The 26,239-nt window shown below is 36.8% G+C and overlaps 4 protein-coding genes across 5 annotated transcripts in view; 3 read left to right on the forward strand and 1 right to left on the reverse strand.

Annotated features, from left to right (window-relative positions):
* The window catches only part of LOC148957431 (uncharacterized), an 84,711-nt gene that overhangs the window by 39,634 nt on the left and 18,838 nt on the right, over positions 1-26,239 (reverse strand). For both annotated transcript variants that reach the window (XM_089115350.1, XM_089115349.1), the window contains exons 11-17: positions 25,513-25,728; positions 24,702-24,842; positions 22,625-22,697; positions 15,948-16,058; positions 15,369-15,679; positions 13,712-13,823; positions 12,916-13,008 (exon numbers count right to left, since the gene is read on the reverse strand). In XM_089115350.1, the coding sequence (XP_088971476.1) occupies positions 12,916-13,008; positions 13,712-13,823; positions 15,369-15,679; positions 15,948-16,058; positions 22,625-22,697; positions 24,702-24,842; positions 25,513-25,728 (1,057 nt within the window). The remainder of the gene's footprint in view (positions 1-12,915; positions 13,009-13,711; positions 13,824-15,368; positions 15,680-15,947; positions 16,059-22,624; positions 22,698-24,701; positions 24,843-25,512; positions 25,729-26,239) is intronic.
* Positions 3,804-12,048, forward strand: LOC148957432 (uncharacterized). The gene is made up of 3 exons (XM_089115356.1): positions 3,804-4,014; positions 10,039-10,697; positions 11,490-12,048. Exons 2-3 carry the CDS (start codon positions 10,235-10,237, stop codon positions 11,756-11,758), a joined length of 732 nt encoding a protein of 243 aa, XP_088971482.1. The 5' UTR covers positions 3,804-4,014; positions 10,039-10,234; the 3' UTR covers positions 11,759-12,048.
* LOC135695139 (uncharacterized) lies at positions 4,043-7,940 on the forward strand. Its single transcript, XM_065214122.2, has 2 exons — positions 4,043-5,987; positions 6,645-7,940. Exons 1-2 carry the CDS (start codon positions 5,507-5,509, stop codon positions 7,229-7,231), a joined length of 1,068 nt encoding a protein of 355 aa, XP_065070194.2. The 5' UTR covers positions 4,043-5,506; the 3' UTR covers positions 7,232-7,940.
* On the forward strand, positions 16,359-24,736 carry LOC148957433 (52 kDa repressor of the inhibitor of the protein kinase-like). Its single transcript, XM_089115351.1, has one exon. It carries the CDS (start codon positions 18,859-18,861, stop codon positions 21,802-21,804), a length of 2,946 nt encoding a protein of 981 aa, XP_088971477.1. The 5' UTR covers positions 16,359-18,858; the 3' UTR covers positions 21,805-24,736.

The following is a 26,239-nucleotide window of genomic DNA, read 5'->3' on the forward strand; positions in this document are numbered from 1 at the left end:
AATGGCTCGCCAACAGCTAACCACTACTTTGCATGCATCTCAGCTATATTTCACATGATAAAAAACATTCCATCCACAAGCCACCTTTATCTTATCGTCTCACCATTTGCTTTCCCATGTCTTGTCATAAGCTCGTCTAAATTTTGCGTATGCCACAAAACTGTTTTACCGATAACTAATTATTGTCTTTTATCCTGAATATAACCTTTTTTCCAGCTTAAATGGTTCTTACATATTTTTAACATGTTATCACTAAACATTTGGAGATGTGAAAACATTGTTAAAAAGTAGATTCTTTTCTAAACATTTTATTCCAAACAACATTTTCGTTCCCTAAAAAAGTTCTCCAAGTACCGCCTGCATAGTTTCCATCTTCATTTTCAACAGAGATAAGCCTCGTGTTTCTCGTATGGATACTTTTAACACAAAAACGTGTATTTCCTTGCCAATAGCTTACCAGCTTACCCAGCACAAATTGTCAACCAATCATTATACAATAGTTAGCTTACCCTTCATATCATAGTTGCTTACCCTTAACTACAACAACCTTACACACTATTTTAAAATCCGACTACATGTTCCTGACCCCTGAAATGAAAATTTAAAACACCACAGTACTGATCACCCCTAGCCTCGAGAAACTGCTCGAACTCCTTCTATTAAAGAAGTGGAGTGAAATGGTTCCTTATGAGGATTAGGCACCGTTATTCTGCGAAAAATAAGTGTTCTATATCATTCTATCTTATGTTTTGTTTTGTGTTCTAAACGTAGCACTTTAGCATTTGGTATTTAGGGAACCTTTAAGAAACTTTTAGTACAAAAATCAATAATATTCTGAGCTCGGGCTAAGTTTCTCATAAAAATGCGGGCATATCATACAGAGCTTGAAGATAGATAACATGAAATTAGCGTTAATTAACAGACTGTACACCACCGACGGTGAAAGAGTAGTTACGCTGGTTCCGCGATTCAGTAAAAAACATTTCTGATGGACGTTCTGAACAAAGGAAAAATAATAAAAGGTCGACACCTCGGGTCGTAAAAAATACTGTTACATAATAATTAGCCAAATATTGATTCTGTGCCCTGTATAATTAATCAACTTGAAAATATGGCGCCCTTTTTCCAAACTGAACCAAGGACCGGGATTCTAACGCAACCTGCCGGTAGCGAGAAAATTCTATGAACAGAGGATTTTAAATGCTGGAAACATCATTATGTATTCAATGAAAACTTGCAAAATTGTGAAAAGGCATTCAAGTTGTTAGCAAGAAGTATTGATATGTTTTGAAGGAGTTTGCCCACAACGGCTAATTGGCCGAAGCTCTATGCAGATTTACTGCAGTTATGAAAGAGTAATCAATAATCTGCCTGGTAGGGAATTGGTGATGTCACCTTGGTGAAAGTGGGATCATCTCTTCTAAGGAAAATTGCATTGGGCTATATATATATAAGGACTCAGACTCAAGTTGCTATTTGCATAAAGGAAGGGTTAGTAGCAACAGGTTTATCTCCAGCAGAATATAAAGGTACAGAAAAAACTCTCTTCGAAATCTTCATCAGAACTGCTTTACGATACCTCACGACGACTACCCCCATGATCCTATCATAACTTTTTATTGTCCATACATACTCCTTGTTTTAATGTGAAAATTGTAATCTATTAAAAAATCGAAACGTTCTACAGTCATTGTGGTAGCATTGAAGACAAAAAATGTGCTTTTTTACCTACCGATAGACGATTTTACTGACAAGTAAAGATTTTGTAGACCATCTTAAGATTTACCTACCTACTCATCGATTATTTGGGGGTGTCACACTTCCTAACACCCCCTGCTGGCTATGCCCCTATCTACAACTGTCTAAATCACACCCGACTTTGATACGTAGAACTTTTATTTTATTAAATATAAAGTAGATATTTAGCGAAACAGGTGTGCTAATTTCTACATTCTGAGTTTTTGACAGAAAGTCCGGTCGTTTCGGGAAACTTCGCCGAGCAAACCAAGAATGCTAAAATTTTTGTAAAAAATGTTCATTTATCGCAACATATAATGTTCGCAACTTTTTAAAAAAACAATTTTTGCAAAATTGAATTCCCGCGATTTTTTGTGATGAATATGCTTTTTGTTTTGCTCTCTTTTTAAATGAATATTTAGCAAGTGGGGGGGGGGGGGTAACTGCAGTTCACGAGAAGTGACGTCACTGGCAATATAATACAAAGGGGGTCAGAAAGCGGGTGACACACTGGTGACAGGGGAGAGGAGGGATGAAATCTTCAAATCTTAGGTGACGTCATTTATGTATGACCCCTACCTACATCTGACCTGCAGTTACCGCCATGTATCGCCCAAATTACTTCTCACTAGGATCCAAGTATTGATATCACCTTATGCATACGGCAGACTATTTAGGCCATGGAACTAAAATTTTTACCACTTTCTTGGTTGATAAGAAAATTAATAATTAGCACCTCATTTTAAATTAAAAAGAGTCTTAATTTGTAGAATTAACCTTCTTAATCTTTATTAATCCAACTTTGAAAAAGAAATCTAACTTGTGGGTTTTTCAAAAGCTCTGTGGTAAGAAAAGATGATTTTATTTGAAGTCTTGAAACATCTGCAAGTAACCAGTTTGATAGCCAACTCTAAAGAAACTTCATATATGAGGTTGGTGAGAGAAAGTCACATGACCTTAATAAGGGCTAAAGCTATGATGTAAAGAAGGAGGAAGTCCTTCTTACACAATGCCAACTAACAAACTCACTTATTCGCATTCTGCACAGAAAGTAACAGGTACTTGAGGTAAAAGAGTAACTACAGGCAATGGAAAACAACCTATGAACCGATACAGTGCTGACTACGCAAAAAATACTACGATAAAAAGTAGTATTGTATCAAATTAGATTGTTTTGTTAATAAAAACAGTTTGCAGTGCAGCTTGTCAAACTGTATTATACCGCAAGGCATTTTCTTCTGCTGCTTCTTTTGATATAAGTCTATATGAACTGTTAACTTACTTTTTCAAATATGATATTCGGCGTGGCCTTGATCAGAGTGTCTCCAAATTAAAAACTAATCATCATAATTGGCCTCAGTTTGTGCCAAAGAGGCCAAGTTGACCAAGCCAACATTTGGCTGCATTTAATTCAACCCCCAAAGAGATATGGTCTGGGTTCGTGGATGTCAATTACCCTAAAATACTCTGATAGTCTAGTCATGAATAGAAATATTGATCAGAAAATAACATTTTTATAAAAGGCACGTTTAAATCTTCTACTGCAAAGACGACATTGAACGGCTAAAATTCTCGTGGTGGCGTGAAATAACGAGCGATTCTGCATAGTATTCTGACTACAGCCACTCCTCTCCGGACAAAAAGTCATGATACCACTTCGTGGAAGAAAAAATAGTAATCATTAGGTTTAATATTAAGTGATTTGCTTGCATTTGTAGTGGTTTTTAACTACACGACTTATACAATATCATGTATAGATATCATGTAAAGATACCCATAAATATATGGATATACTTCTGAAGATATTCATATTAGCAGGCTTGGATGATTTGAACAATGACTGGCTGTTCATAAATAGAAGAGAATCAAGACATTACGTAAATGGATAGGCAAGAAACGAGTATCGGTCTTTGGCTGATTAAATATTCAGCAAGAATCAGACAACAGCTTCGAATGAAATTTCTTATTCTGAATTCATTTATAATTTACGAGAATGAGCAGCTACAGGTACTAGCTCATAACAATCCACAATTCCAAAAGAAAATCGTTTCTTTCCAAAACAATCAGCGTGTACAAAGGCTGATCGCGAGGTGAAACACAAATTGTGAAAAGTGGTAGCTTGTCGATCTAGGGTATGAGACAAGAGACATTTAGCTGCTTAGTATGGGTCATCACTGAACGGCAGCAGCTAAAGCTCAGCATAACAACAGTGTTTTAAGTAGACTGGAAGATAAACCAATCAATGGAAACAGACACGTGAATGATCTTCAGAGAAAGGTTTGTTGTCGATCTTCTTTTTAAACCAAATAGCTTCAATCGAAATTACAACTAAACAGTGATTTGAATCGAATAGAGCAAGTCTGAGATATGGAAGCTTTATCACAGGCAGTTAAAAAGAAGTTGATTCAAGAAACGAAAAAAAGGATGATTTGTCGAAACAATATGGAAACAATGTGTCGAAAATATATTAGATTGCATTGAAGATCCTAAAACATCGAGAATCTGAGACTACAATAGCAGAAAACTCAGCTGGTTATGAAAATAATCAGAAAGCTACTAATCGTAAATATCTAATAAGTGGGCTTGACAATATTGCTGGACTCTTTAAAGCTATAAACGAAGCAATAAAAGGTTGTCTAGTGAATAAACATATAAGTGCAATCTTTACAAATTATACACAAAAATAAATGGGCGAAGAGAAAATTAGCAGCTAACATTCAGAATATTATTTTAAAAAAGTTACAAATGGGTCTATTGAAATAAAATGGTATTAGAGAATTCTGAAAAAGTTGGAATTACCTAGCAATTAGATGCTGTAAGTAACTGAAGATTTAGGCGGTGGAAAATTGAAATAAAGTTTATATCTGAATCTAGGATTAAAATTGCTCTTATCGAGCTTTGAATTATGATAAAAAGCAAACTTTATTATCAAATTTAGATAAAAAGGTAAAAAGACTCAAATCTAAAAAATTAAATACTGATATGAAGATCACATATAGCCGTTATTAACTTTAATTAAGTTAGTAAATGATTGAAGTTAACGCTATTTTGTAGAAGAGAAGTTTCAGGAAAGACCTCATGATCTTGAAATTATCGGAAGGGTTTTTCTAATTAAACGGTGGCGGTAATTGGTGAGGGAAGGTTTGAAATAATAAATAAAAATAAAACTTAAGCTCATATCGCAATATCATTACTGTATTAGTTAGGTATAAAGAACATCTTTCTTTAAAAGAACAAATTCTGCTACCAGGTGTCCGGAGCAAATTTAAGGAAGCCGGAAAAGAGATTGGAAACAGGCTTACATTTTTGCACTAAGATTTTAGTATTGACCCAACAAAAACGAAACAACATATATGGAGATTTCTATATGAAGCATCTTCATTTTGAAGAACGATGGCATTTGAAATTTAACATAAATTTGGTTGCGCCTACTGTATCAAGATGCTACATCGCTAGGGTGCTTCTCATCTGAATATGTAGAATTACGTCATCAAATAAGTAGCGAAAAAGAGTTGGCCGGGAGGGCCTAGCAGGTCATGACCTGCACTTGTTGGTAGGATTGCAAAATTAGTCAGAAGGATGAGAGCAGGTGTCGGCATACAGCATACAGGTTGGCGGCTTGCAAAGCTCGAGATAGCTACCCAGCGACTGCATAAACAAATGTTCAGGTGAAGAATATTTCGAAGTTCGGCAAAAGTGTGTCGAAGAGTTTTGATTGGAAACACACATTTGCTGCTATAAAAAATACTGGGTTGTTGTGTTGCTAGAGATGAGCTCTGACAGCGATTCTGGAAGGGACGTTGCAATAAGCGATTTCGAAGAAGCTCATAAGCGGCGAAAAAGTGTCAGTATTTATCAATATACTGGCGAAAGAAACGATAACAAGGAGCGACATGGGAGAGGTAAGGCCTGCCTTTCGAATGGTGATGTTTACGAAGGAAGTTACGAGCATGGATTACGGCATGGCAAGGGGAAGTATGTGTACACGTCGCAAGACAAAGCGATGTACACAGGGGAATATTTGTTTAACAGAAAAGATGGTAAGGGGACCTTTTATTATGCTGATGGGTCAAGATACGAGGGGAACTGGAAGAACGACATGAAACACGGCTTTGGAGTGTATTATTATAAGAACGGGGACGTGTATGGGGGAGAGTGGAACAACGACCAAAGGCATGGAAAGGGGAAGTACAGATATGCAGCAAATATGATGTCATACGAAGGGTTCTGGGAAAAAGGAAAGCGTCACGGTAATTATAATTATTACATTTTACGACTACAGTGAAACAAATGCTAAAATAGCCAATCATATTGCAGACAAAAGATAAAATGGTCTGATTTTTCTCAAGGTCTAATCGCCAGACCAATAGACACAAGGAAACAGAGACCTCTGTTCACCGGGCAGGAAATCTGGTCCAACAGGTGTCCTGGGCAAAATATGAGGTTTCACTGTGCTTGTTTGGAAGTTAATTATCTTTTCAAAAAAATGTCGAAATGCATATCAGCAAGTTTATTTGGGAGATATCCAGGCAGTACCAGTACTTTTGTAAATATGTCATCAATATAAAAGTTAAGGGTGAAATGGCAGTTTTTTGTTTATAATTTAGAAACGGGTAAAAACATTGTTCAATGCCTATTGATGGTCATTAAAGGGCTATCAAAGTCATTAGTAAATGTCCCCAGCAGAAAATGTCCTCAAAGGTTTTCTAAATATGACAAAAAATAGGCCGAAAGAATTTTGAAAGGTACATAGATAGACGCAGAAAGATTTTGAAGCTGCAACTTCGATAACATTCTTCAAAAAATGAATATATATCCTCTACTGAAGGACGTTTTGGGAAAATTCGCGTAGATAGAATGGCATTTACTGGAAGAAGAACTTAACAAAAATTTCTTCCAATTTGCAGGTGAAGGGAAACTGGTATTTGATGGAATCACGTACGAAGGTCGGTTTGTAGAGGATGAAATGATTGGACCAGGAACTTACACTTTTGAGGATAATAGTAAACAAATCGGTGAATATGTGAAAAAGAAAAAGATTCTTGACCCAAAAGAAATAGAAAAGAATGCAGAGGAGGAAGATGAACAGCAGAAGTCTGACGTTGATGAAGGTTTGGATGGCAAAGGTGACGAAGTGAATATGAAGAAAAGCGAAGATGTCGAGGCAGAATATAGCGCGGATTATGAGAGCGAAACCGAGTCTGAACGTCACTCAGAAGAGGCTGGTCCAGAGGATATGAGCCGGGGAAAGGAGAATAGGAACGCCTATGAACGGGACGAGAGTGAAGAGAGGGACAAGGAGGCGGAGGATACAGAGCAACATAGATATAAGAGTGATAAAGAAGAACAAGAAAATAAAAATGAAAAAAACAATAGAAATAAGCAAAAAAATAAAACGGCCAATACAGATGAATATATAATAACATGGAAATGTCATAAAAAAATTCGTGGCTATGGAGGAAACAAAAATGAAGAAGATGAGCCATCAATATAAATCTAGAGTCATTCTTATGCAATTCGTAGTTATTTGATTCGCCTTCAGACATGACACAATTTTATAGACTTGGTAGCATAGTGTTAATCTTTGGTATTGAAAGGCATAAGTAACTAAAAGTGGTCCTTGAAATGCCGAAGGCTGGAGATGTAAACTACTAAACCTTGAGTACTGACATAGAGAAGAGATGTGCTTCAAACGCATTGAATCCTAGCTAAATCTTTGCGCTTAGAAAGTCTGCCAAGGGCACGTGCGCCTCTCGTAAGCACAAAACAGTAGGTGCTACGCTCTTCACAAAAAACTTGTTTTTATCTGATGCTCGTCGAGGAGGCGCTTCTTTCGAAACTACAGGTCTTTAAATGACAAATTGCTACTGATCGAGACTTTCTGATGTGGAGATTCCCCGATGATCGAGATTCCCTGATGATTGAGATTCCCTGATGATCGAGATTCCCTGATGATTGAGATTCCCTATCAACCGAAGCTTCCTAGCAAAAGAGACGAAAGGAAATAGGAAGAAAAACTCTTTCAATAGCGATGATGTTTTAAATCCGATCCGTTATAAATCCCGTTCATATGAAAATGCTGACAAATAAAGTGGCCCATTCAATCAAACCTGCAGTCTAAACTTTGTTTTCAAAATTATCGATACTTGTATGTTTAGTGCATTTACAATAAAAAACAATTTCAGTCCATGATCATTTACTAATTCATCTCATTTTTCTGCACCGCAAATGCAGTGACCAATTGCGTTTTTAGAATTAGATTATACAGTACCTAAAGCTGAAACAAATAGTGAAGAAAATGTAAACAATAAAGAGGCTTTTGATTTACCATAAATAATTTCCGCTTACTAAATTGTTTATATATATGAAAGAAAGAGATAGAGAAATTTAGGGGTGGCCTTATCGAATCTCTAATAATTTTTATTTCCGTAAATTTATTAAATCAAGGTTCATAGAAGAATCAATCAAGATACACAAATTTCTGGACGAAAATATGCTAGCGGTACGATTAGGGGCACCTGGTTTAATCGGGTTAATTCCGTTGAACCCACTCAATTTATTAGGTTTAAAACGCTGACCTTGTCCAATGCTGTGACATCTCTGCAAAGGTAATTAAATTTAAAGGGAAACGTACAAAAACCATCTGGATGCACAAATGACAGCAAAGGGATATCAAATCTTCACATTTAACAGACAAGAACTTTAGGCAAGAACACTAATGCGTTTTACATACTGTTTACTTGCTAACTTGGAATCCTTAAACTTGACACTCTTACTCCTAACGGACTTAACAAACAATTTCTTATCTTTTGTAACCCTATTCTTGATACTCTCATTCCAAATGGACGTAACAACTATCTTTAATAATGTAGCTATACATTATAATTTATACTATTTAATGTATTTGCTTTCCCCCTCCCCATCTCTTCAATCTCGTCCTTACAATCTATGCCTTATTCTCTCTGCGTTATATATATGCTCTCATTCGAATCCACCCTTCTGCTCTCTTTTTAAACCGTTGCTCTTCCTACACTCTTTATCCAATGAAGAGTTTTGCTCGAAACGCCATTAAAGAGGCTTTGGAACCGTTGTTTTATCTATTCTATTTACCTGTCAAAGAATTATGCTCGAAACATCGTTACGATATCCGATTTTTCTATGTACAAGGTCACATTTTAAGTATAACAGTTTGTGTTTATCTCATTCGACGTACTACACGCTGAACAACATCAATTAACAAATAAGAATGGTGATTTGTGGCTTTCCCGCGAGACACACAAAAGCATATGTGGCTTTCCCGCGAGACACAAATGTGCGAGGAAGGGAATGGGGAAGAAGACAGAGCAAAGAAAGGAAGGATGGAGACAAAGGGAAGAAAATAGCAAAGGGGTAGAAAAGAAAAATTGAGGAAGGAAGGGGGAGAAAAAGAAAGGAGAGGGGAAGGAAGGAAAGAGGAAAAGAAAGAGAATTAGAAGAAAGAAGGAGGGTAGGAAGAGGAAGAAGAGGGGAAAAGAGAGAAAAGAGAAAGGAAGAAAAGACGAATAAAGAAAAAAAAAGAAAGAAGCGGGAAAGAGGAAAAAGTTGGAAGGCAACTGTAAAGAAGATGAGAAGAAGAAAGTAAAAAGCAGTTGTTGCACTTAGAATTTTTGATAGAGATAAAATTTCTGTAAGTAGAGCCTGGACCTGGCCAATAAGTTTACACGATGTCAGTACATCCCCTCAATGCATCATGGGTGGAGTTAATGCAATGTCCGGTATTTCTTAAAAATCTTTTTCATTTCCAATAGTAACAGACTTAAAATTTTTAGAAAAGGTGTATAGAAAAGGCATATGTCATATTATAAGAAAATGTTAGTAAGGCCAAGAGAGATTCTGAAGGAACGTTCTAAAAATCCTTTTTAGCAGGAAAGCTGAAAAAGACGTATTTGTTTGTTTGTTATCTTTTCCATTAACACAAGCAAAAAAGGCTTCCAAATTATTTAGATTCAAAGCTCCAGCTTAATTCTTGTCAGCTCCAAGATCTGCCTGTTGATAATTTGAATGCAAAACGATTCTTTCAAGCGAATAGGTAGCAAATTGTAAGTTTCTATTTATGCATATTTAATGTCATTCTGGTACCTGGCTTACGTCTGCCATGGCAACAACACATTTAAGTCTACCACGCCTCGTATTCAACGAAACTGTCACATGTTTTGGGCTTTCTTTAGGAGAACTAGCGTTGTGTTTTTGTCATGGCAACTTTGCCTTGTAACACTAATGCAGATGTTCTTTCACAGATGCTAATACCTGTCAATTTTACAGAATAATCAAGACTCAAGACAACAACAAGATAAGACTCCAAAACTGAAGTACCTTTAACTGTACTACAAGGCTCCGTAAGCTGTTGAACCGAGCAAATACAGATAACGATATGATGCTATCAGCTTAAATTCAAAAACAGTTATAAAGCAGGAAAAACATTTCATAATTTAGTTAATTTACGTTGAAATTTCATGTCATGGATAAGAGTTCAGATACAGATGATCTAACCGCTCAAGGAGGCGAAGGACCGCACGTAAAGACGTACAACTACGAAGGAGACAGAAATACGCAGGGTGAACGCCACGGCAAAGGCAAGGCAACATTACCCAACGGGGATACATACGAAGGAACATATGAGCACGGCTTGCGTCACGGAAAAGGAAAATACGTGTTCAACTCGCAGAACAAGGCGGTATATGTTGGCGAGTATCAGTTCAATCGGAAAAACGGACGCGGAACCTTTATGTATCCGGACGGGTCAAAATATGAAGGACACTGGAAAGATGATAAAAGGCATGGATTTGGCGTATACTTTTACGGCAACGGTGACGTTTACGGAGGGGAATGGGTGAATGACCAAAGGCACGGACGAGGGACTTACAAATACGCCGCGGATATGATGGTTTATGAAGGGCTATGGAAAAACGGAAAGCGGCACGGTAAGAAAAAATGTGTAGGTTGAGTTGTGCTAACAACTTAACTTATTGTTTCTGTGCATGTGCGTGTTTATAAAATAAGATGAAGGTTGATATAAGTGAGTACCAAACGAGGCTCAACATTCTGCCAAGGAGCCTCGAATTCACCCACGGCAAGTAAACTGCAAGACGTTGCTATTAAATCATCTAATATGAGACTTAGCATTCTTAGACGGAGGCATGAAAAAAGTAGAGCCTTAGTATGATAGTATGTATATGCTGGTAGAAAATAGAATGTTTGTATGAGTACTGGAGATTGAGGAGAAGCTAAGAATAAAGTATTAGTAATCTTGGCGTCACTTGCAACAATATCTTATTGAAATGAATCTATAACATATAAACAAAAGAAAAACAAACAAAACCTAGTTTAGATATCTGAGGAAATAAATACAATAAAAATGTGCAGTTAATTCGGAAAGTTTCAAGAAAATATTAAACAAAAAAGAAAATTTGTTGCAAGTGGGGCCATACGAAACGTTTTTTGCGAGGGTAATAACGCTGAAGTTAGGTAAAATGGCTTATATACGGTTAGATAGAATACGGTGATATATTGGCCTTGTAGAGGCAGCAGAAAAGACTGCCTTGGCTGTCGAGCTGAGAACCGACCCGAGATACAAGATTTATATGCTTTGTTGTGAATGAATTAAATGTGAATTGTGCCTAATCTTTCCCCCTGGTATATAACTTGTGATCAGGTAATACCAAAAAAAACGCCATTGAGTAATACCAAATAAGATTTTGCGTTTGCCTACACAGGTGACGGGAAACTGATATTTGGTGATAATTTCTATGAAGGCCAGTTTGCTGAGGACAAAATGCTTGGACCAGGGCGATACGTGTTCAAGGACGGTAGCCAACAAATTGGTGAATATCACCTTGAAAAGGTAGAATCGAACAACTCCAGCATAGAACAAGATGAAAATGGAAGAACAGTAAAGAATAGCAGAGAATACATAACCAAGTGGAAATGTAAGAAAAGGATTCTCGCAAATTCGCAGAAAGGCCTTGTACCTGAAGAGGTGTAGGATTTGTGAAGGGAAAAAATGGGGAAGAGAGTTATGAAGTATCATTTGCAGGCTGCTTACGACATCAATACAATGCACGGTAGCACATCCATCATTGTCATTGACATCTTAATGAGGGGTTCTAAACACCTTAGGCTGTAATTTTTCCATTTTTCCAAGACAGAGAAGCATTTAAAGAAATAGTTTTGTTTGTTTAAATGAGATAGGGGTTCGATTACAATAAAATATCAAACAAATTTATCAGCAATGCGTATAGTTTATTCAGTTCTTTACATCAGGAGATAGAATCAATCGCCTAGAAACTGTTGCAATGACTCGGTTTATATCGGAATGAAATATAATCTTAGTTGCATGTTTTGAGCATTTTCAGTGTAAGTGCAACAGGAATAGCCTAAAAAGTCATTGTATGAGTAAACTGCATAAGCACTTAGAAGCATTGATGCACTAAATGACACTTTAGCAATATGCTAAGCATCGAAGAGATATTAGTTTTGCGACGAATATTGAACTATACCATCTTCCCTAGAAATTAGTCAAGTACTTTACTTAAAAAACTATTGTGATTTAGATGGCAATTTTTTCAAATAAAAAGGACGTTTCTGATACTTTTCTGATTCTCTGCTAACAGGCCTATTTATTGGCCCAAAGAAACAGAAGGGCGTTTCTGTTATAAAGCACAAAAACGTCCTCTTATTTACTAGGTTAAGTTTCCGGTGCAGTTGACAAATGCATGGGTTGTCGGATCATGCAGAATTAGCTCGATGCCATATTTGTGAGAAGGGCTGGCCTTGACCCGAGGCAAGTGGTGACTTGCTAAGTTTACTTCAAAGCTCCCTGTTATGTATGATATCTAGCTAACAGGGTTTGTGATTTGAATACAATATATCCCGGCCCAGTATTGCTGTTGGAACAGTTCAAAGTTATCAATCCCCGTGTTGCTAATGGATTACTGTTGTTTTGGCCTAGTTAATAAATCAGAACCACTACCAAATTACAGCGATTTGATAGGGAGGACATTATGAGGCCATTTCTAGGCCAATTTGTAACAAACCAACATGATTTGTCACTTCTTGGTGATATTTCATAGAATACAGATTCATAAACATTTCAAAACACTAAGCAGCTCTATTACAATTTCAAATCTAAACAAGACATACCTCTTGCAAGGCAAATGCCAATACTGATTTCAAAAATGGAGTTCGGCAGTAAAGTGTACGTTTTGAAGCAGGGGCACTTTCAGACTTTGCAACCTAGAATGTAGAAGAGAAAGTGACAGGGGATTGTTGCCTTTATGTGATTGCCAAGCGAAAGAAAAGGAACGCAGAGTAATCTAAAGCGTATACTCAATTTGAAGAGAGAGATAACATGCATTAAGCAGATATTATTTTCTAATTCATGTTAGCTGATAAACGTACACTTTTCCAATAGACCTTTCTCCTTATTACGTCATGGCGCAATGCATTCTGGTACTTGTAGTTAAACCCGCGAACATTTGATTATGTTTTCTAAGACTACGGCGATGGTACATTCTGCCGTATTTTCCATGATTTGTTTGATAATTTGAGCAAAGTGCGTTGAGTAATAACAGAGCTTGGTCTGATCGCCGTAGAAAACATACACAAATGTTTGCGGGTTTATCTACAAGTACCAGCATGCATTGCGCCATGACGTAATAAGGGGAAGGTCTATTGCTAGGCAAGAAGACGACAGTATTGAGACAGTTCAAAGCTAAGTTCGTTCATAGTCTGTTACATAAGAAAATTGACTACGATTTGTGCATAAAAAAAACTAAAAGTCCATGTCAGTTAAGCGGTAAATAAGTCACTTGTGTTTATCTGATCGCAAAAATCTTGTTTTAAGGCTTTTAAGTCTTAGAAATATCAAATATTTATAAATATATTAATATTAATAACGTCATGTAAAAAGTTCCGATTAAAAGCAAAGTTGAGGTACCTTGCCATTTCCTCCAAATATGGTGATTTGCAATCGAGCAGTGGCTTCATGCACATCATACAGTTTATCAAATTGAAAGCCAAGAAAATATTTGTCATTGGCTTCATTCTCACTAAAAAAAGGAAATGCATTACACGTTTACTGATTAAGGGTAAACTGGTACAGGAATTGGGGTATTTTTGGCATTCAATTTGTTAAAATTCGAACTGAAATTCATTTCAAAACAAAATGACATATTTTAACTGCAATAAAGCTTATGGACATAAATAACTCAGAATGTGTTGGGCAACCTAATTGCTATATCTGGTAATGATAATTAATGCAAAACGAATATTCAATGAAACAGGAACAAAATAGAAAGTTCGTTTAACGATCAAAGCATTATTTAGAAGATACTAATTAATGCTTAACGATAATTAATGCAAAACGAATATTCAATGAAACTGGAACGAAATAGAAAGTTCGTTTAACGATCAAAGCATTATTTAGAAGATACTAATTAATGCTTAGTGATAATTAATGCAAAACGAATATTCAATCAAACTGGAACAAAATAGAAAGTTCGTTTAACGATCAAAGCATTATTTAGAAGATACTAATTAATGCTTAATGATAATTAATGCAAAACGAATATTCAATCAAACTGGAACAAAATAGAAAGTTCGTTTAACGATCAAAGCATTATTTAGAAGATACTAATTAATGCTTAGTGATAATTAATGCAAAACGAATATTCAATCAAACTGGAACAAAAAAGAAAGTTCGTTTAACGATCAAAGCATTATTTAGAAATTACTATAAGTCACAATTGTGATAGCCATCATTCGGAAAAGTGACAAAAAGTGCAGAGTGATAAAACATCACGAACAAGATAATTCATTCAAAAAATCCAAACAGATCAAATACATTTTCAAAAAGAATGCTTTGCAAACATATTCCTGGAAACATTTCTAAATATGCCCCCCCCCCCCCCCAATTTTTTAATCTGTTACGCGGAGAAAAATGGTCTACCTTTTTTAACGAAGTGACAATTAAAAGACGTAAAAAAACAGGATTCTCAAACACAGTGCTCATCAAAATTGAATTTAGACAGCGAAGCAGATATCTTCTGTCACTATATTTGACATCACAAATCAAATTGACAGTAAAACTAAACTTTGCAGTAAGACTTTTCAGCAAGAGGGTTCAGATTGTTTCGGGCGAGTCTTCTTCGCTCTGTTAATCCACTGAGTTACAAGATCCAAAATCACGATCTTTTGGAGCAGAGTTTACTAATTTTGTGAATGCGGAAAGAACGTGTTAGTTAGAATGCTTGTAAATATTGTATCATTTTGTTCAAAACTTTCGCAGTGCAAGAAAAAAGACAAGAGACATTTTTGGAGCAATGGTGGCGATTGCAACTGGGCCTAGAAACTGTTTGACCTCTGGAAAGAATGGCATTCTCTTCGAAGAAGCTCAATTCATTTGACAAATGACATAAGAGGAAACTGAATTTTAAACTTCCCAAATATTTTCAAGAGAAAAATTCAGTCTTGTGTATAAAATATACTGAAAATTTAGACCAAGAAAGTGACAAGGCAATTATTTCTCGAAATATTTTTCAATCGGTCCAACGCTGTATTGCATTCCCAATTTTTTCGTCAGAATATAAAATTACCTCGGAATCTCAGATACTTCTTGTTGTGGAGATGGCTCTGATATGGGGGACGGATGCTTGGGAGTAGGGTTTCGTACAGGCAGAGCAGCTGGGGTCGGAATTGCAGGTTTCGGTGTCGGGTCTCTTCTTGATGACGCAATTCTTATAGGTGGTGATGAAACTGGCAGAGGAGTGGTAGGTTCAGGAGACTGGACAGGAGTCTTCGGCTTTTTCGCTTTGGTTTTCTTTCGCACCGGGGGACTGTCTGCTCTTGAGATGATGGGTCTTCTGGGCTCAAGAGATACATTCGAAAGTGGAACGACTTTGTGATCCTTAATTAAAAAAAACTGAAGCTTCATCTATCTATATTGTATTAAATAAAATGAAATCTGGAACACATAAAGGTGCATATAGAACTGGTATTTTGGTACAGGCCAATTAAACTCCATGGACATAAGGATTCCAAAGTGAATTGGAAAATCTGTTCACATTTTGGTCATTATCATTGTACTCTGAGGAGTGCCAAACTTCATAAAGGACAATGTGAATTTCTTTAAAAAAACTTTCCCACTGCTGGGTGCCATTTTAAGATATACATACCAAATGAGGGTACTTGTAAGCTTTTGTTTGTTGCGAGGCTAGTACCAGGCCTTCTTGTGACTCTACATCTCTTGCATTAATAAGTCGATAGTACAACTCACACCCATCCAGCTAAAAAAATATTGTTACAGATGATTGCAAAGAAAGCTAGTGATACTGCTAGCAATATTGCAAGCACGTTACAGTTAAATGTATTTATCAATATCAGCAGAGAAGTCACGTAAAATTGTATAAGCAGGTGGCTAGCTTAAGAACTTTTGGAAAGTCATGTTTCAAACAGGCGAAAGCTGCATTGCATCGTTGCTATCAGTAAAGAAAGTAAGTCGGACACGTTTTTCTCTTTTGTCTACCTGATTGTGCTTCACTGCAAAGACTTTGTGATATTTCCGCTTCAAGCTAAAGCACTCATTCCAGGGGCGGATCCAGACTAATGCAACTAAAGCATATGCTTTAGTCAGATTCGGGAGGAAACTGCGGAGGTGCGCGCACTTAATGCTTACTTGCGGAGGAGCATGATTCAAGTATCTGGTTAAATGCCAAAATCAAATGAAAACCTGTTTGCCTCAAAAAAGTATAAAATTAGCTTTTTCCTAGATCTCGCGAGCTTTCATTCCGTAAAATAATACAACACGTATATGAAAACGAGTTTGACCCAAGGATCCCTTAGAGTAATCGCGGGAGCATTAGTCAGATTCAAAAAAGAAGATTCTGTCCAATCACAGTTCAAGTTGACTAAAGCTCAAAACTGGCGGGGGCATTGGTCAAATTTGAAAAACCGAATCTAGCCAATCATTTTCATGGCCTACTGAAGCTTGGTTCGGGCTTCTGCGCCGGGAAAGGGTGAAATTTCAATCTTGCATTGGTGGTCCAGACCAAAAAGCAAGGACTGCTGGTCTGTAATTCCTGTAGCTGCATGGCGGGAAATTTTGCGGCATATGTAATGGCGATGAATTCCCACCTCCTATACCTTGAGGAACTTCTTTCAAAACCAGACAGTAGTAGTGAAACCGAAAAGATTGAAGAGTTGAGAGATGTGTGCGAGACGTGGATGGAGAGGAAAAAGGAAGAGGCAGCGAGGAATTGGAAGAACTATGGCGGTGCTGATGGCTTAGGCCGAACGTTGAAAATTTGCAGTGTAGCTCAGCTACAGTTTCCTAGAAGAGAAACAAATAGAGCTGGAAATCGTTGTCCAGTTCGGTAAGAGATTGTTGAAAAATTATCCTTGCAAGTAGATTAATTTTGAAAGTTTGATCGAATTAAAAGTTGAAAGTAAGATTAGCAAGCCTTGACCCTGACTGGGACACCCCCCTGTCAGACAAGGCTATAAGGTAAACTCCTGGGGTTCAGGCAGAAAAATTAGACTAAAAGGGCAAGAAAGTAAAAACTGTCCTATTAATTGGCATGACAGAATGAGTAGTAAAAAACAAACTGACAATTAACCATATAGCCTTGTCATTCTAGCTTTATGTTGTTTTAAAGTAAAAATGCTCATAAAATTTTGATTCAAAAAGTTTTGTCAATCAATATAAATTTGAAAACAGAAACGTCTACTACCATAGTATTCACATGCCTAACTGCAATTTGTTGACCACATCTTGCCCATGTTTGCAACCTAATACATGCTTTCTGCCTGTTCTGCACTGTGACAAAGATTAGCATATGTTTTTCATGAAGGATAGGATAATATAGTCTTTGATTAACATAAATTTCATCTCAAAATGGGGGGGGGGGAGCCTGTAGTGAGAGCAATTGCATTGCAGCAATTTTCAAGCCAGTATTTTAAATATACTTGATAATGCTTTTCGTTTATGAAGCATATCTAATTTCCAAAGTCTTAAAGACATCAACATTAAAATCAACAATTTAGGGAGAAAATATGTTTTGAAGATCTGTGTTATCCCTTTCATACTTGATTCCTGAGCTTTAGATATGATGTGCAACACACCTAATATGTAAATCAGGAATTGCAACTCTGACTATATTTAATGTAAACATCAGGCAATTGTATTTTTATAAATGTACATATATCAATAAACTTATGTAGTAGATTATTTAGAAAGGTTTTGTATCAAATCTAAGTATTGGTTTTGCTTCATTGTAAAATAATTCATGTTTTGATTTTGACAAAAAGGAGAAAAAACATGCTATGTTCTAATGTGCTACTAATCTTTTTCTTTCTTTTCCTACTTTTTTCTTAGGATTTTTAGCTATTTTTTTTATTTATTAAACTTCCTAGGATTATCATAATCAGCAAAGGTTACTTTCTTTGATTGGTCAACTATACCAGTCTTGTGCTTGCGTTTTTCTGATTGGCCTATTTCGATCCACAACTGGGTATATATTTTTCATCGTGTTCTTTCGGACCCTGATTCTGACGTTTTATGTTCTGAGGAGTGTCAGATGAAAAAGCTTTCAGTATGTTGTGAAATGTATGCTTTTTTCAAAGCCAGTTATTTTATTTTCTACATTTCCATTAATTCTTTAATTTTCTTGTCAGAAAAATGTCTACCTCACCTTATAAGCTACATCAGACATAACCTGTATATAAAACATAATATATTCACAATAAACACACATAAACACATAATTCACATATTGTTAGGCTACATTGATTTTTGTGCATAAAATGCATCATACACATCTCAAGTTTTATTTCAAGCATAAAGTGTAGCACTTGATTTTTTATTTCAATTTCCCATTGATTTTCATCTTTAGAACAACTGGAGATGGAAATTGTTTATATAATGCCTGCTCTATTGCACTGATTGGTGATGAGACCTTGGCAACATGTTTGAGGTGTCTTACTTCCATTGAGCTCTATCAGTATGCCCACTTTTATGCTTCTCATCCTGTTCTTGATTATCTTGAGAGTCAGAAAAGGATTTCAAATCTGAATAATGCATTTGCAAAGATGTTGTCTTTCAAGGCTGCTGACTTATTTGAGAAAGATAACCATCTTCCATCTGTTTATAGAGAGGCTCTTCACATTGCCAAGAACTTTAGATTTTCCTCATTTCTGTGTGTCCTTGCTGTTTCTAGTGTAATTGGACTTCCCATTGAGACTTATTTTCCAACAAATGGCAATGATGAAATTTTGCAGCCAAATTCTTGTGAATCTCTATTTAATTGCACTGTGTATCCAAGGATCTCAAAATCTACCATCCATGAAAGAATTCATATCTTCCGTTGTGCCTCTTTACCTGTTGAGTTCTTGAAAACCCAGAAATTCCCAGAGGCAAAGAATCATTATGTTCCATTGATAAGTGATATCAAAGTGGGAATTAAAGAAAATGCTGTTCTTCATAAATCTAAGAAGCAGCAGGAAGTGGCAAACACTGGATCATTACAGTCAAAAGAGGGTTTGCAAAGCAGATATTTTGTATCTGTAATGCCTAATGATTTGCCATCAATTAAAGCTGAATCCGAGATTAAGATACACAGTAAACCTGTAGTTTCATTAAAAAGAAAAGGCAACCTTGTGCAATCCACAATGCATTCTTTAGTTTTCAAGAGGCCTAGATGCTCAAAAGAGCAAACAAATAATAACAGTTTAGTAGATGTCGCTATGCCCTGTTCCTCAGAAGATCAGGACATTAACATTGAAAACAATGTTGCCTCCTGTACTAAAGATGTTGGGACCTTTTATCGTAATGTTTCCTCTATCTCAGATTGCAAGAAATATGAGCTGCTATGCAATACGTGGAAACCAGATCCATCATTTGTTTTCCCTAGAAGTTCAACAGGGCGCAAATTTCAGTATCAATGGCTTGAGACCTTTCCATGGCTAAGATATTCAGCTGTCTGTGATGGTGCCTTCTGCATAAATTGTGTATTGTTTGCAGGGGAGACTACTCACAATTCATCAAAACTCATCCACTTATTCAAACTACCACTTAATGATTGGGCAAATGCTTGTCAACGACTTAAGGACCATTATTCCAAATCTAAGGTGCATGCAACCGCCACTCTAAGAGCTGGTCAATTCAAACAGTGCATGGAAAACAAGGTAACTCCTATTAATGTCCAGTATGACAAGGCTATCTCCGCTCAAGTGCAGTTGAACAGAGAAAAATTGAAACCCATAATCGAAGGGATAATAACATGTGGGCGGCAAAATTTTGGACTTCGGGGTCACAGAGATGATGCAAAACACCACGATGAATCAAAAAACAACCCTGGGAATCTACAGGCATTGTTAAGTTTTCTTGTGAGATGTGGCAAAAACAAAATCTTTGCAGATCACTTTGCGAATGCTCCACGTTCTGCAACTTACAAGTCTAAAACTACGCAGAACGAAATCATTAAGATATGTGGAGCCATGATAACTGAGAGTTTATCAAGTGAAGTCAAGTCAGCAAAATATTTTTCAGTGCTTGCTGACGAAGCCACTGATATCAGTAACATAGAACAAATGTCTATTGTCTTGCGATTTGTTGACCAGGCATCACTTGTCCGCGAGGAGTTTCTTGGGTTCGTTGCTTGTGATGAAGGTTTACGGGGTGATGCGATTGCAAGGAAGGTATTAACGGCAGTGGAAAATTTGGGTCTTGACATGAGCAACTGTCGCGGTCAAGGTTATGATGGGGCAGCAAATATGTCTGGGAAGTGTAGTGGAGCTGCTACGATCATTCAACGGCAATATCCACAAGCACGTTATGTCCACTGCAAATCTCATGTTCTGAATCTTGCTGTTGCATCTGCTTGCTCTCTCCAAGTTGTTCAAAATATGATGACCCTCGTCAGGTCTGTAAGTGCTTTCTTCAATGTACACCCAAAGCGTTTTCAGTTGTTGACACAAATGATCCAAGAGATTTTGCCTACTGCCCGTCATGAGCGTCTGATTGATGTTTGTCGCACTCGTTGGCTTGCAAGGATAGATGGCCTCGACGTTTTTATTGAACTTTTTGAGGCAATTGTCATTTGCTTAGAAAAGGTGAAAGATAACTATGAAAATACCTGGAGCAGTAATTCTGTCAAAGATGCTAGTGGTTTGTTTTATGGGACAGTTGCTTTTGAGTTTATCGTGTGCCTTGTTGCCGTTAGCAGAATGTTAGAGGTCACCAGGCCATTAACAAAGCAACTGCAATCTGTCTCTCTCGATACTACTGCTTGCGCTAACAAGGTATCATTGCTGTATGCAATGTTGCTAAGAATTCGAGGTGATATAGATAAATTGCATGATCAGTGGTATGCAGAGGCTGTTGAAATTGCAGAGAAAGTCGGAACCCCTGCTTCCAAACCACGCATTGCAAGAATCCAAAGTCTTCGTGCGAATACACCATCTGACTCACCATCTGAATACTTTCGTCGTGTTATAACAATTCCATTTCTCGACAATCTGAAAGCACAAATCCAGACTCGCTTCTCTGATCAAAATCTAAAACTTTTTAATGCTTATTACGCACTTCCGCAAAATCTCCAAGACTCCTGCTGGCAAGAGAAATTCTCCATGTTCATATCTATGTTTGAATCTGATCTTCCTGAGCCCCGCTACTTGTCTACGGAATTGAAATCATGGGAGAGCTATTGGGAAATGTTTCATGGAAGACGTCCATCAACAATCTCTGACCTCTTACCATTTATCGACAAAATGATTTTCCCTAACATATATACTGCACTGCAGATAGCAGCTACAATTCCTGTCACTACATGCTCTTGTGAGCGATCTATTTCAGTGCTGAGGCGTTTGAAAACATATTTACGTAACTCGATGACGGAATCTAGAATGAATGGGTTAGCTCTACTCCATGTCCATCGGGAAGTATCTCTTGATGTTGATTCCATTATAGACCGGTTCGCCCGGCAACATCCAAGAAGGATGAAACTCCTGGACATTCTGAACTCTGATCCTATTTAAAATAGTAGTGTATGCTGTCCAAATTTTAAATAACGAGGAATAAAAATAATCTAGTCCACATTGATTAGATGCTGGGCTTTTTTTGTTGATGGGAATTTATTTCGTCAGGGCTTTTCCAAAATTATCTCTTATTTTAAAAACAGATAATTTTTTGCAACGACTGAAAAAGCTTCTTTTCAAAACAAGCAAAATATCCATAACAAAACAAAACCAAGGTATGCCTTTCCATTTAGCGTCAAGGTTTTACTGCTTTGTTGGTAAAATTTGTTAGCATTTTGTTTAAAAAAGCTAACTAGCTATACATAATTGTAATATACATTTGTATAACCATGCGTACCGATGTGTAGAATGTTTATTTTTCCTCCCTCTAGTTTAAAATGTTTCAATGCAAAGGGAAATTCCCACGGAAATGATTTTTACACAATTTTTTGTAATCATATAAGCAACTTTTATAAAACGGGCGTGGCTTATATTAAAATTGGGCGTGGTGACGACCACGCCCTTTATTTTTTTTCTTGCTTTAGTCAGAATTCAGCCTGGATCCGCCCCTGCATTCAGACTAACTATAGATTAGATTAAAAGAACCTGAAGTAGGACAGTTAGAATCTGTAGTTCAGAGGGAATCTCTACGTGGGAGCCTACATTTTTACCTTATATACAAATCTCTACGTGGGAGCCTACATTTATATACGAATAAAAATTATAAACTCATTAGTAATAATACGGCGATGCAAAACAACGTATCCCAGAACGTTGAAAAGAACATGAATGGAAGGTATTCCTGCAGAACGTTGAAAAAACATGAATGGAAGGGTCATACCTGTTGCACTGCATTAAGTTGAGCTGCAGTCAGCTGTGGTGCCACTGGAGGCACTCTTACAGGGATCTTCCATCTAAATGAAAAATCTCATTAGAGAATCTGGAAACGCGAGTATAGAATAGGATCTAAGTAAGATGAAAGAAGGATTTTAAGAAGACCCATTCAACCTCTAACACAAATTTTTTAAAAGTGATACCAAACTACATGAATTTTTTGTTGAAAAACAAAGCTCGAGATTATATTTCAGTTTGTCAATATTTTTGTTGATTCTAGTACTACAAATTTCTTAAAGGATTCTTAAATACCAAATTCTTAACAGCAAACCTTAAAAACACAAAAACGTAACAAAATAACATGAAATAGAACAATGAATCAGTGGCCAAGATTTCAATTGAACAAGAAATAGGTGCATGATCGTTGAAAAGAATAATTTTCATCCTGGCTTTAACAGAAGAATTTTCAAATAGTTTTTTTAATGTCAAGGGTAAGAGCTCAATTTCTTCTAGACAGTTGTTTATAAAACAAATGCGTGTAGGACAGAGCCATTACTTTGCCTGCAAAGGGTCGGATCTTTCTTGCTGGGTGCGTTTTTATTCGGAATGATAAAAGCAGCTTCAATAACATCAAGATAAAATAAGATATCTTGATCTTGTTACGGCAAACCATGGTTTAATAATCAAATGATCAATTAATCATCAGAAGTATGATTAGCATTCTTACGCATCTCAGATACAGAGACAATAAGCCCAACTTTTGATAGAATGTAACGGTGTTCACAAGCCTCCTTGTCAAAAACTCCATTATTTTTTAATAACTGCATTGATAATTGTTATGACAACAAAATAACAGTAGAGCTTCTGACCTCGTGTAAAATGTAGGCATTAAAAAATCAGGGTTGAATGATCATTTATGTAAAACACATGAAACAAACTTAAAGGGACTCATTAGGCTCATTGATCGGTTGGGTGATAACAAAATGACCCATAAGACGTACTACTTGCACAAGAGTAAATAGGAAGTTGATATAATTGAAAGTGAAGCCAAAGCTAAGAGGAATGGTAATTGTTACATTTATCTATAAGTGCAGAGCCTCTGTTGTTGTTTGGAAGGGAAGGGGACCTTACAATACAGAAGACGATTACAAAATCATATTGACAAGTGTAAATGGCTAAATTGTTTGCACATGAAACTTAATTTTGGAGCCTTAGAAGTGTGGTCGCAAGAATTTTTCTCTTGCCCTAAGACACTGACACCTAAAGAACCGTTGGGCAACGCACGTCAGAGTGGAGAGCCACCTTTCACAACAGGTCTATTTTTAATACGAGTTGCTAACAACAAAACAGTTATACTGTTCCTTGAGCTCACGTTCATGACACAAACGAAGTCTTCAAGTGGGCTCCAAAACCCACAACACCTACTTATATTGGATATAAAACAGTTATTACACATATCAACTTCTGCATTTGGCAACAAAGCCCAGAGGGTACTAACCTTTCTCTTCAACATGACGTATTTGAAATATTAGCTGCCTTTTGAAACATTCTGAAGGATCTTTTTTCACGCACAAGCATAAATCCATACAATGCTTTAATGAAATTTATTTGTGCAGTGATAGTCCTATCCAAAGGGGAAACGAACCAGAGCGGAACGAAACAAAAAAGAACAGGTACTAGCAAGAAAGTAAAGCTTTTAGAAATTGCACAGCTATTACTGTGGCTTTGAGCAGAAGATACCAGAAGTAAACGTTTCGCAGTAAGCAGTAACCTCGGCTTCACGGTAGCTCACAATAAGTGATCTCAAACCGAGGCTGAGAATTCCTGTCAGATTTCCTGACACCAACATTTAGTTGTTGCCTTTGTTATTTTTTGCCTTGAGCATGATTTGGAAGACCATTCGTTTGCAAAAGCGAATAAAAATGCGTTAATTTCTATTCAAGGGCATATTCTTGGCAAATGCATGAAAATGTTCTACATTCGCGTGAACAAATCTTAAGGATTTCCCTTCCGTTCCCACTCATACCGAATATCGGATAAGGAAGCGTTTATCCGTATCTATAAACCCTTGGATTTAGAAATACCTTCCAGCGATGACTTGACTGAAACTATCAAATATGTTGACTTGACTCCACCCGACCTCCTGCATAGCCTCAAATACAACGTCTCGTTCACTGCCCATTTGAACTTGCACAACAACAGTCAATGATGGCAAAGGGAGGCACCTACAAAGAAGAGGTCAGAATGATGAAAACCCCCAAAATTGGTAAAAAATTTGGTAATACATAGATTGACTTGATTCGTGTTGATTGATATTCTTCATTGATTAAGTTCAAAATCATTCGTATAATGTGTTTGAAATAACTTAAAAGTATCTTTATAAAAGGGCCTTTATATCACTCTTAAAATGGATTACGAAAGAAAACAAACAAATAAAAGTCGCTATTGGCTACACTGTCTTAACTGGTGTTGTATCATTGGCTACACTGTCTTGACTGCTGTTGGCTACACGGTGCATTAGAAATCTTATACAATTCATGAATATTCAGGGTGTCGATTTGGTGTTTGGGATTACACCCGTTAACACCAGAAATTCGAGTTCTATACTAGATTGTTTCATCCAAGCCCCTTCCAGGCTTTGACCATCCTTTCAAATTGGCCTTCTCCTCTCTTTTTTACCTTCTCGCATTTCTTTCCTCCAACCCAACCCAACCCCACCCCCCTTCATTGCTCATAATTAAGACTCAAAACGCACATGTCCACTGCTTTTATAGAGTTTGCAACCGGGTAGAATGTTCTTTTCAGCAAAAGCAATGGCTACTTAAATACCATTTTATTGCTGACTACGTCTTATTAGCAAGCATTGCAAAGATGTCTGCAGTTTCAGGTTGTTACCTTGGGAAGATTTGCTTAATTCCGAGAATCGCGATCCGGCCGGAATATCTTGCATAGGGCATCGCATTGTCATTTGAAGGACTGCAAGGAACGGCAGGCAAAACTTTCGAGTCGGACACAGCCTCGCTTTCTTTGAACATCGTAACGACGATTCTGCATTGATCTGTAGCCTGTGTTATGCCGCAGATAAAATCCCAGAAAATCGCGAAACCACTTCTGAAAACGAAATTTTGTACTTTGCGAAATAGAAAAATAGATAAAATGGAAAATTTTAACGAAGAAACGCTTACCATGAGGTCATAAAAACGTACCATGAGGTAATTTTACGAAACAAACATTTTAAAACGCGTCATTTTACACGAACTCAAACATTGGCAACACTAGGATTCTCTTTAAAAGGCATGAATTGATACATTGGCAATACAAGTTTGCAAAATATTGGATTGAAAAATTAGTAGTTGATTGCGTATAACATATTTCTTTAAACATATTTCTTCTCTTTGAAAGCGCATCTCGTCTCAAAAACGAGAAGCAAATACAAAAATCCCCTTTGATATGACACCAAGTATGTTTTTGCGATTGTTTATCTAAAAACATCAACATTAACCTTTTCCGTCCTTTTTTACAAAGAATTTTGATTGAATTGTTTTATGACGTCATAGTTCGAATTTATAGGTACCTCATATCAGGAAGACCAGTTTTGCAAATAAGGCTGATCACAGCACAA

This window comes from Rhopilema esculentum, unplaced genomic scaffold, assembly GCF_057945365.1.
Source record: "Rhopilema esculentum isolate cy_ngs unplaced genomic scaffold, ASM5794536v1 HiC_scaffold_27, whole genome shotgun sequence".
In the NCBI taxonomy this organism is placed as follows: Eukaryota; Metazoa; Cnidaria; class Scyphozoa; order Rhizostomeae; family Rhizostomatidae; genus Rhopilema; species Rhopilema esculentum.